This window comes from Sinocyclocheilus grahami, unplaced genomic scaffold (genome assembly GCF_001515645.1).
Source record: "Sinocyclocheilus grahami isolate Dianchi unplaced genomic scaffold, SAMN03320097.WGS_v1.1 scaffold253.1, whole genome shotgun sequence".
NCBI lineage: Eukaryota > Metazoa > Chordata > Actinopteri > Cypriniformes > Cyprinidae > Sinocyclocheilus > Sinocyclocheilus grahami.
In genome coordinates, this window is record NW_015505432.1 from 68,999 (window position 1) to 80,296 (window position 11,298).

Genomic DNA, 11,298 nt, shown 5'->3' on the forward strand with positions numbered 1-11,298 from the left:
AAGCGAAAACAAGACCCCGTAATCTTTTTATACATTTCCCGAGCACAGAACCAAATAGAGCGTACAGTCATATTTGTCTTGATTGTTGGTTAATCAGAAAATGTTCATGATATGTCAGCATTTGCATGTTGTCTTTTTGTTAACATTTGATATGCATTTAATCCTCCAAATGCAAAATGCATGTTCCCTTCTGCACTTGTGGTTTTGTTATTGAAATCTGTGACACGGCTTAGAGGTTGTAACCCTTGTCATGTAGAAGATGCCATCGCTGAGGTTCTCATCTCTGGTCCTCGAGATCCACTTTCCTGCAGAGTTTAGCTCCAATCTTGATCAAACTCACCTGCCTCTAACTTTCTAGTGATCCTGCAGACCTTGATGAGCTTGTTCAGGTGTGCTTGATTAGAGCTGGAGCTAAACCCTGCAGGAAAATGGACCTCGAGGGCCAGAGTTGAGAAACCCCTGCACTATATCATCAACAATGCATCAGTAGATGGCACTGTAACCAAAGAGCAAGTGGATGATTTGGTAAAGACTAAGCTTTGTGAATTTCTATGTTTTACACACTTGCTCTGTATATACATTTTTTTGGTAAAGCAGGAGGAAAAATCTAAACAAATTTATTTTCTTTTTTTTTTAAGAGTGGTTTACTGCAGTGGTTCCCAACCCTGGTCCTGGAGGCACCCCAGCACTGCACGTTTTGCATGTCTCCTTAATCAAACACACCTGATTCAGGTCATCATCTCATTAGTAGAGACTCCAACACCTGAAATTGGAGCGTCAGAGAAAGGAGACATGCAAAATGTGCAGTGTTGGGGTGCCTCAAGGACCAGGGTTGGGAACCACTGGCTTACTGAACAAATTGTGGCTCTGTCTTTAAGTAAATTAAATTATAATCAAACATTTCTTAAGGATAAAAGTTATATCTCTGCTAATGCCTTAAACGTTATAGGGAATGCTATTACTTGCACATCACTATAATTTTAAAGGTTACAATTAATAACAGAGCTTGAACTATTAAATTCAACTGCTATTATTTTAATTATTTTGTAATTTAATATAAAAAGAAGTTCTGTCAAAAATGGTTTCTTATGGCATTTTATAATACTTGAAAAAATTAAGCTTTAGCGTTAGTTCTGGCAGGTCACGTGAGTCAAGCTTGCATCAGCTGATGCTCAGTTGATCACATCTACCTATAGGAATACGACACCTATCGCGGCATTCCTATATAAGCTGTATTCAGTATTATTCAGCAGCTTTTCAGCTTGCTTCGGAGCAAATTACCCTCCTCCATCCCCAGCTCCACCTTTCGCCACAGTCAGGACTTAGCTTTCTGATATTCCTTGCTAATCAGACTCCTTTATCTTGAATAAAGTGTTACACTTAAATATCATTGAGTACATTAATGATATCTGCCTTGTTCTGTTCTGTTAACCCTGGGGGCGTTATTATTGCTGCTCTCCCTGCTCATTCATGACAGGCTGCATGGATGGGCAGGGAGGTTATTGCCCAGAACAGAACCATACCGCCAAACCAAACTTTATGCTAAGTATCTATCATTCTGACGATAGTGGTCCTGACAGAATTAGTATTATATGCTATTAGTAAATAAACCTTGTATATCTTAGAACTACAGTTTTAGTTCATATACATTTCACTAATAAATCCATTGTAAAGCAGTCAACATCAATCACTAACTAACCAACCAACTAACTCCTCTCCACTTATGCCAAACTTTTGGTTGCAGTAGTACAGTTGTTCAGGGAAGATATTAGGTTATTCATTGAGAATAGTGTGTGAGAGAGATGAAAAAAAAAACCTGAATGTTTTCATGAAAGCAGAGCTCAATGACCATTCACACATTACATAACGATGTTAATTAAAAATGCTATTATGTTGATTTATCAATTGTACTATGACTTGAATAACCTTTCATTATAGGCCATAACAAGATAATCTGAAACAACCATAACATTCTGCACTAATGCACAGAGGGATTCTTTGTAATGATTCATATATTCACTGTGACTCATTGCCTGCTTGTTTTAGAATGGTACTGTACAGAATAATAGGATGTTGAATCATTTTATTTCGTTTATTTACGCAAAACCTTGTCTCTAAATAGGCCTCCCACAACTTGCTTAATTCACAAACATTACATAACGATGTTAATTAAAAATGCTATTATGTTGATTTATCAATTGTACTATGACTTGAATAACCTTTCATTATAGGCCATAACAAGATAATCTGAAACAACCATAACATTCTGCACTAATGCACAGAGGGATTCTTTGTAATGATTCATATATTCACTGTGACTCATTGCCTGCTTGTTTTAGAATGGTACTGTACAGAATAATAGGATGTTGAATCATTTTATTTCGTTTATTTACGCAAAACCTTGTCTCTAAATAGGCCTCCCACAACTTGCTTAATTCACATTTTCAAATAATGTTTAAAACTACTACTTTTAAATTTCCTGACCATAAATGTAGCTACATTATGATTCCATTCATGTGTTCATGTGTAAGGTGCTCACGCAGGATGCATTCTCACGTTCAAAAGCAGCTGGACTGAGCGCAAAGTAACGAACTCAACAGAGCTCAGGTGTACTGTTTTATAGACTCGTGTATTTTTGTACGACTTGTATTCCCCTATTGTTATTTAAAAAAAAACAAAAAAACACGACGCTCAAAGAAAAACGGCAGAATGCGTCCTGTCTGCACGCAAACCTAAGCAACAAGGCGCTTGTGTCACTCATCTATTCTTTTGTTTTGTGTCCCCGGGGGAGCTGTACTGTCCTACTGAACACCAGGCAGGAAAGCTGGGACTCCAACTAAACGCTGGTGTGATGTTTCCTGTGACCTGCAGATGGACGCTGATGTGGAGGCGAGCACTGAAATAGATGAAATCCTCCAGCAGATCGTGGAATTGGATAAATGGAGAGAGATATTTAACTCCCGCGGGTACGCGCGCACTGCTGTCTGCTTCTGCTGCCCAGCTAGCCTTCATGTTTACTTCACCTGTTTTTACCTTACAGGTTGGAATTACCACAGGACTATCTTAAAGTAAGTCTTAATCGGTTTTATTTTTATTGTTTTTATTTGGATTGCTTAATGTTTTCTATTTCTAATTTAGACATCGACACGGGATGCTTCACGAGCGAAGTGTTTTGTAGAGAAAGCAAAACGGTTGCTAGAGTAGTTCAGCTCAAAACGACAAAATTGTATTATTGTATGCACCCTCACGTCGTTCCAAATGGGTATGATTTTTGATTGTCCTTCTCTGAAACACAAGAAGATCATTTTGAAGAGTTTTTATGCATTAACCCACAGGTACTGTTCGTATGGCAGTCAAAAAAATTGTTTTTTTTAATTATATATATATATATAGCTCATAGCCCAAGTTGCTTGAAGTCCAGTGTTACGTTTCCACAGTCTGTGATGATTTGGGGTGCAATGTCATCTGCTGGTGTTGGTCCATTGTGTTTTTTGAAAACCAACGTCACTGCACCCGTTTACCAAGAAATTCTGGAGCACTTCATGCTTCCTTCTGCTGACCAGCTTTTTGAAGATGCTGATTTCATTTTCCAGCAGGATTTGGCACCTGCCCACACTGCCAAAAGCACCAAAAGTTGGTTAAATTACCATGGTGTTGGTGTGCTTGACTGCCCAGTAAACTCACCAGACCTGGACCCCATAGAGAATCTATGAGGTATTGTCAAGAGGAAAATGAGAAACAAGAGACCAACAAATGCAGATGAGCTGAAGGTCACTGTCAAAGAAACCTGGGCTTCCATACCACCTCAGCAGTGCCACAGACTGATCACCTCCATGCCACGCCGAATTGAGGCAGTAATTAAAGCAAAATGAGCCCCTACCAAGTATTGAGTACATGTACAGTAAATGAACATACTTTCCAGAAGGCCAACAATTGACTAAAAATGTTTTTTTATTGGTCTTATGAAGTATTTTAATTTGTTGAGATTTTGAGAATTTGTTGCATTGAATTTATTTAATACACAAGTTTCACAGTTTGAGTTGAATTACTGAAATAAATGAACTTTTCCACGACATTCTAATTTATTGAGATGCACCTGTATTTCGATAATCGTTGATACTTCAGACACTGTGCTCTCAGGTGGCTGTATGTAATTTCATGCAGTCAGCCAATCAGATGAGAGTATGTGTGTGTCTGCGTGGCTGCAATCCTCTCAACAAACTCCGTATCACAGACTGGAAGAGAGGTGTGTGTTTGCTACCACATTCCCTGGAAGTCATTTTACTAGGCATTTTGCTAATGCCATGTGTGAAACCGAATTTACATGCAATAATAGAGTGCATGTAAAGGCCGTCATGACTAATAATCAGGACCTTCTGCATACCATCAAGAGTTTGCAGCACTCCAGACTGAGCTACATAGAGCTTCTTCAAGAGGAGGTGAAGAGAAACCAAGATGTGAGTTATCTGCTGATGGCTCATTCAACTCAAGCCTGGCAACGTCATATTCATAAGATTAATAACTGTGCTTTAGGATTTCTGTGTTTGACGAGTTGTAGAGGTTGAGAAAGAGACTACAGGAAGAAAGATAGAAATATACAAGTAATATTTATAAGTCATGTTTGAAAATTTTACATTTATATAAAAAAAGGGCTAAGGTTAGATCTAGGGCTAATTTGATAACCAAAACAATGTTGATTATTATTGGATAAAAAGTGAGATTTTAAGCACAAAAAGAAAGACAAAAGAAAACATGTTATTCCACATCTGTGTAGGGTTCTCCTTCGAATGTGTAAACATAAAATGAAACCAATAATGTACTATAACATATAAATACACTTCAGGTCAAAAGTTTGGAATAATTAAGATTTTAAAATTTCTTTGAAAGAAATCTTTTATACTCACTTATGCTACATTTATTTGATCAAAAAGACAATAAAAACAGTAATATTTGCAAAATATTATTGCAATTTAAAATAACAATTTTTATGTCTTAATAAATTATTAGTAAATTAGCATTTATTCCTGTGTTGGCAAAGCTGAATTTTCAGCAGCCATTATTCCAGTCTTTATATATGCTGATTTTGGTGTTCAAGAAACCTTTTTTTTATTATTATTATGTAGAAACTGGTAAGCTTAGGGTAAGATTGATTGATTGATTGATTGATTGATTGCACATAAAATAAAAAAAGTGATGAAAAGTGACAGTAAAGTAATTAATAATTTTTTTAAAACAGATTTTTGTAACGTTTTAAAGTACAGTAAAACAGAAAACAGTTCTTTTGAATTTAACATCGTTTTACAATATTACTGTTTTAACTATATTGTTGTCAAATTAATGCATTCTTGTTGAGCATTAGAGACTTATTTTATAAGCATTCAAATTTCTTAGTTATTAAAAATTTCTGACAGGTAGTTTGTTGATTGGAGAGAGAGAGAAAAAAAAACTAAGGTCCCATATGCAATGTTTTGTCAGGCAGCCTAAAAAAAATATGTTTCACGGTTATTTAATAAAAGTAATTTTAAGAGTAAGGTAGAAGGTATGCTGTAACAACTGCACATTTTCCCTTTATCACTTGCATAGAGACCTAATGAGAAGATCAAATCTGAAGAGGACAGTGATGACTCTTCTAGGCCGGCCACCTCGGCCCATCACATCAGCTCACAGAACGAGCAGTTCACAGCGCCCTACTCCATTCCTCGAACCCTCACAGTGTCTCTGAGTCTGGGTGGGCAACCGCTGTCACCAGAGCTGGCGGTGGTGAGTCGTGGAACATGACCCTGTCACTTGACCCTCTGCTCTCTTGCCTCCCATGTGTCTCATAACAGACTTGTGCTGTGTGTCTATATGTGTCCCGAAGACAAAAGACAGGATATTGACTCATAATTTATTTATTAGGACTTTAAGCATTAGATCAACTTAGTCTCATATAGTCATAACTACTGCTAATTCCATGGAAGCACCACTCGTATTTTCTTTCAAAAACAATTATGTTTAATATGTTTAAAAATATATATATAAACCTTAATTTCAATGATATTAGCTGGAACTTGGGTGTTGATTTTTATCGTAAATTAATAACTTCATTTTTCCATCACTTGATTTATATACTTATTTGTGAGCCTGGAGCACAAAAAGCAGTCTTAAGTCGCTGGGGAATATTTGTAGCAATAGCCAAATACATTGTATGGGACAAAATTATTGATTTTTCTTTTATGCCAAAAATCATTAGGATATTGTTGAGACACATCAGAAGGGTTTGGATCCATTTGCAGTTTATTAAGAATCGTCAGACAATACAGGGTCAAATACCGGCAAGGCAGAACAGTAGAGACAAGGCAGCGGCAGAATCGAGAACCAGGCGAGAGATCGGGGCAGGCAGCTAGAGAACAGAGTCCGGGTGAAACAATCCAAGTCGGGGCAGGCAGATAACAATCAGAGAAACAGGAAACAGTTCAAGATCAAAGCACAGAAAACAAAACACGGGTATAACACTCGGAAATGACAGCCGGGGCAAATCAAGACTTCGCGTGTGGCTTATATGTGTGTGTGGCTTATATGTGTGTGTGTAAATGTGTAATCAGGCCCATTGTGTAATCAGGCCCAGGTAAGAGGGATGATGGGAAATGGAGTCCGAATGGAAGATCGCTAATACTCTGGGGACAGTTCCCTCTGGTGGTGCGGAGGAGGTGGTACGGGAGCCTCCTCCGTAACAATATATTTTAATCTTAAAATTAATCAGTTATTGCTTTTTATTACAAAAAAATGTTGTTATATAAAAGCCACTAAGTCTATTTCATAAATCTATTCCATTTTGTTTTTCTCCAGAAGCTCAAGCTCTGGATGATGGGAAATGGAGTCCGAATGGAAGATCGCTAATACTCTGGGGACAGTTCCCTCTGGTGGTGCGGAGGAGGTGGTACGGGAGCCTTCTCCGTAACAGATATTAAGTAAAGATCATCCATGAAGATATTTTGTAAATTTCCTACAATAAAAATATCAAAAAGGTATTCTCATTAGTAATATGCATTGCTAAGAACTTAATTTGGACAACTTTAAAGGCAATTTTTTTCAATATTTAGATTTTTTTGCACCCTCAGATTCCACATTTTCAAATAGTTGTATCTCGACCAAATACTGTCCTATCCTAACAAACCATACATCAATGAAAAGCTTATTTATTCATAAATCTCAATTTAAAATGGACCCTTATTACTGATTTTGTGGTCCAGGGTCACATATATACTTGATTTATTATTAGTAGTATTATTTTGACATTTCATTTAGCTTTGTCTCTCATACAGAGTTTAAGAAATATTTTGTTTGGGAACACCTTCCATATATTCAACTATGAGTGGAAGAAATCATTCTTCAAGTTTCGGGAGCCTTTCTCTGACATGGCATATGCTCTGGAGACTGAGAGGGTGGTGAGTATGAGAGAACTTCTCATATCTGTCATTATAAGTCATTGCTTATTGTCATAGTTTTGGGTATAAACCCTTGAAACTGATAGGACATTGTAACATTTCTTTAAAACATTTGAGTTTGAAAATTCACATAAATTACTTAATGAAGAGACAAATGTGCACCGTTCTCTTTGATGCATAAGTGAAGGGAATGTGTATATCTAAACAAATGTAAAACAAACACAAAACATCTATGGTTAAAATGGTTAAAGGCATGTTTGGTGATAAATATGCACTAATATACTGAAAAAAATGGGCAGAAGCAATGATCTAAGTGTAGGTTGTTTAATGAAGAAATCTGAGGCAAACCAAGCAACAAAACACAAGCAGAAACAGCAACCATTACAATCAACAACAGGCAAAGAACAGGGGAAACACAAGGGCTATATATACAGAGCAGAGGCAATGAACTAATTAGCAATCATAGGAACGAACAAGGAGATGGGTGTGGTTCAATGAGTGTCCATAGCAACAAACAAGGAGAACAGAGCAACAATGAAGACACAGACACAGGAAAACACATGGGATTGTGGCACATGCCACGAGGAGGGACAAAAATAGGTGTTGCCACAAATTAAGAACTCATTCCCATGACTTGTTAACTTGTTCAAGTTTATTAAAAAAAAGTAAAACTGTAGCCACATTGTACTATTTTTTCCCTTCATTTTAATTTATTGAAATCATAGCCAATTGTGGCATGTACAGTGCTCCATACTATTATACATTCAATTATAATAACTCATTAATTTTATATAAAAAAAAAAGATTATAAAAATCATCTTTGAAATTAATTACAGAACTGGTATTATTTGTTTGAGCTTCATCATAGAAACTATGGTGGTTGTGACCTTTTAACTGCTAACGAAGAACATAGGCTAGGAAGGACTGACAACAAAATAAAAACCACATGATGATTCAGAAATGCGGTTTTTCTGAGTCAGTGGTACTATGAAGGTCAGAATGCTTGTCAGATGTGTCATCATTATGCTTGTGCATTCTGGAATTGAAGGCATAGCTCACTCAAAAATGAAAGTTTTGTCATTATTCACTCACCTTTGTCATTTCAGAACCACATGTTATTTCCCATAGAGCATGAAATGACAGACTAGCCCACATTCACATCTTTAATTTAAAACTGATACATCGTAATAACTTTTTGGGGTGAATTACCTTAAAATGAGTCAATCTGATTTGTTATTGTATTCTTATTTGACGCTTAAACAGATTTAACAGTTCTTAAAATAGCTGCTGTAAGTGGAACTGGAAAAATTCTTACAAAAAATACTAGTAAAGCCCAAACTGGAGACGGTTGACCTTATGTGTGATCACGTTAACAAAGTTACTTCCCCTTTGCCAGAACTGCAAGTTAAATAAGTGAAGAAGGATTTTGTTACAAACTTTAGTAGATCACTTCTCGTATGTCTTTTTCATGGAGAAGGCGTGACTTCGGATTGATTAGCCCGACACTATTGTTTGAACTTTGCATCACTACCCGCCACCACATTATTTCATAATGAGCTTGAAATGTTGGCCGTTTTCTTAACCACAGATCATTGGCATGCTTAAACTAAGGCAGCTAAGTAAATATGCTTCCCATTATCCTCAGGAAGTGAAGTGAGGGGCATGTCATTAGCAGATTACACTGACATTAGGCTACTATAAGAACGCACAATTATATTAAGAGCACTCAAGATACTGATTCAAGGTGAACTTTTTCCACCAAATGATTTCCACTCAAATAATAACAACATTTATGTATCTGTCTTGAATGGCTTATGAATAGTTCATAAACTAAACACTCAGTGCTGGATACCATTAAAACTCATACACTACCAAAAAGTTTGGACACTTATGCTCACCAAGGCTGGATTTATTTGATCACAAATACAGTAAAAACAGTAATATTGTGAAATGTTATTACAATTTAAAACAACTGTTCTCTAGTCGAGTCACCTTTACTTATATTGAACTTTATATAATACAGATTGTTTCAAAGCAGATTTACAGTGATAAACAGGAAAATGATTGAGTGATTCAAAAAATGTAATTCTGCTTTAAAGCAGCTCTAGAAAGTCAATAGTAAATAATCATTATTCAGTTTGGTTCAATAATTTGGTTCCCTATCTGTCACTCAATGTCAATGTAGTGACACCAGGGGTCGCATTTGGGAGCCCCAAACACCTCTGATACTTTAGAAAGGGCCAATGCGATTTGGCAAGTGGAATTTGCATGTCACTCCCCTGGACATAGAGTCTGAAAAGAGATGGCTTGCTCCACTCATTCAAATTAGTTTTTTGGAGTCAAGAAGATGTGTATGTGATTCTCTCTATTCACCTCTGCCTAGAAACTTTGTTGAATTCCTGTATGGCATAGTTCCCCTGGGTGCTTCAATGAGCTACTAAAAGAGAGATTTCCATAAGAGAACAAAAAGAGAGTTTCTCCATAAAAGAGAAATTTCCTCTAAGAGCAACACCATAGAAAACATATTTTTAAAGATGTAATTCCGTCAGTGTATTCCTGGATGCAGTTGACACCTCGCTCCCGCAGATGTCCACGATGGCTGCATCAGTTTTTGGGACCGGGCCCATGCTGAAGCAGCTCTGAGTGGATCCCTCCACCCTGTCCCAAGTATCCATGGTTAGACGATTGATTTGGATTGGTGGGCTCGGAATTTTGCTTATAGCTGCAGTCAGCTATATTGACACAATATCAAGTGAGTGACAGATAGGGAATGTCTTGGTTACTATTGTAACCTCTGTTCTCTGATGGAGGGAATGAGTTGTTGTGTCCCTCCCGTCACAACACTGAACAACCCGCTGAAATGACTGGGACACTGTCTTGGCTCCTCAGCACAAACCTAAATGAGTGGAGCACGGCATCACCTTTTATACCCGTATGTACAATATGGGTGAGTGGCATGCAAATTCTCTGAACGTGTTTGGGGTTCCCAATCGCCCTAATGTCACTCCATCAGAAGGTTACAGTAGTAACCAAGACATTTGGTTCTAGTGTCTTCAGTGTCACTTGATCCTCCAGAAATCATTCTAATATGGTGATTTGTTACTAAAGACATATTTCTTATTATAAACAATGTTGAAAACAGCTCTGTGTTCGTTCTGCCAAAAATGAACATTCTGTGATTTAAGCCTCTGATTAATTTTTTTTTGTCTGAACGGTCCCTTTAAATACACAAAAGCTGGTACACACCGTTTTAATTATAACTTTTGGATCAATCAATTTATATTTGTTGTGTTTCATCATTAACATGGAAGTCCTACATTCTGAAATGGCAATTACAGTTAAAGGAAATTATGATGTGGAATTTGTCAGAGAAATGCATGACAAAAGTGAGCCCAAACAGTGTTTTCTCTTTCTGTTCTCTTGCAGGGAGGAGCCTGTGCTATTCAGATGGTGGTTCAGGCTCATATTATTAAATATTTGCTCTTCAACCGGTCAGTAAACTCAGAGTGCACAATGCAAAGGTGATTTTTTTTTCAAGGTTGTATAACTGTGTGGGATATAACCATGGCAGAGGGGAATATTTCAGGTTTTCAGTCAGTAATAACTTACATTTCGATCTGTTTCTATCTAGAACATTTATGGTTGGGGTAGGAGTGGGGTTAAGGGCTCCAAAATATTGCTATTTCTATAATCTAATCTAAAATTCATAATAATAATAAATAATGATAATATACATATTTTGCAGTTGAAAGCACTTGTGTCATTCAAATTAAAGATTTTTGAGGTTTTGACTGAATCGTCTTGTAAGTGAAACAGGTCAATAATTTACTCAAAGGGAATCATTTAAGATTTTAAAGGGAACTCCACCATT

The 11,298-nt window shown here is 36.8% G+C and overlaps 1 protein-coding gene across 1 annotated transcript; it reads left to right on the forward strand.

The window, feature by feature from the left end:
* The first annotated feature begins 460 nt into the window (after positions 1-460).
* Positions 461-10,952, forward strand: LOC107598613 (protein FAM188B-like). Its single transcript, XM_016290010.1, has 6 exons — positions 461-525; positions 2,872-2,966; positions 3,041-3,068; positions 5,584-5,760; positions 7,305-7,427; positions 10,854-10,952. Exons 2-6 carry the CDS (start codon positions 2,872-2,874, stop codon positions 10,950-10,952), a joined length of 522 nt encoding a protein of 173 aa, XP_016145496.1. The 5' UTR covers positions 461-525.
* Positions 10,953-11,298: the final 346 nt, after the last annotated feature.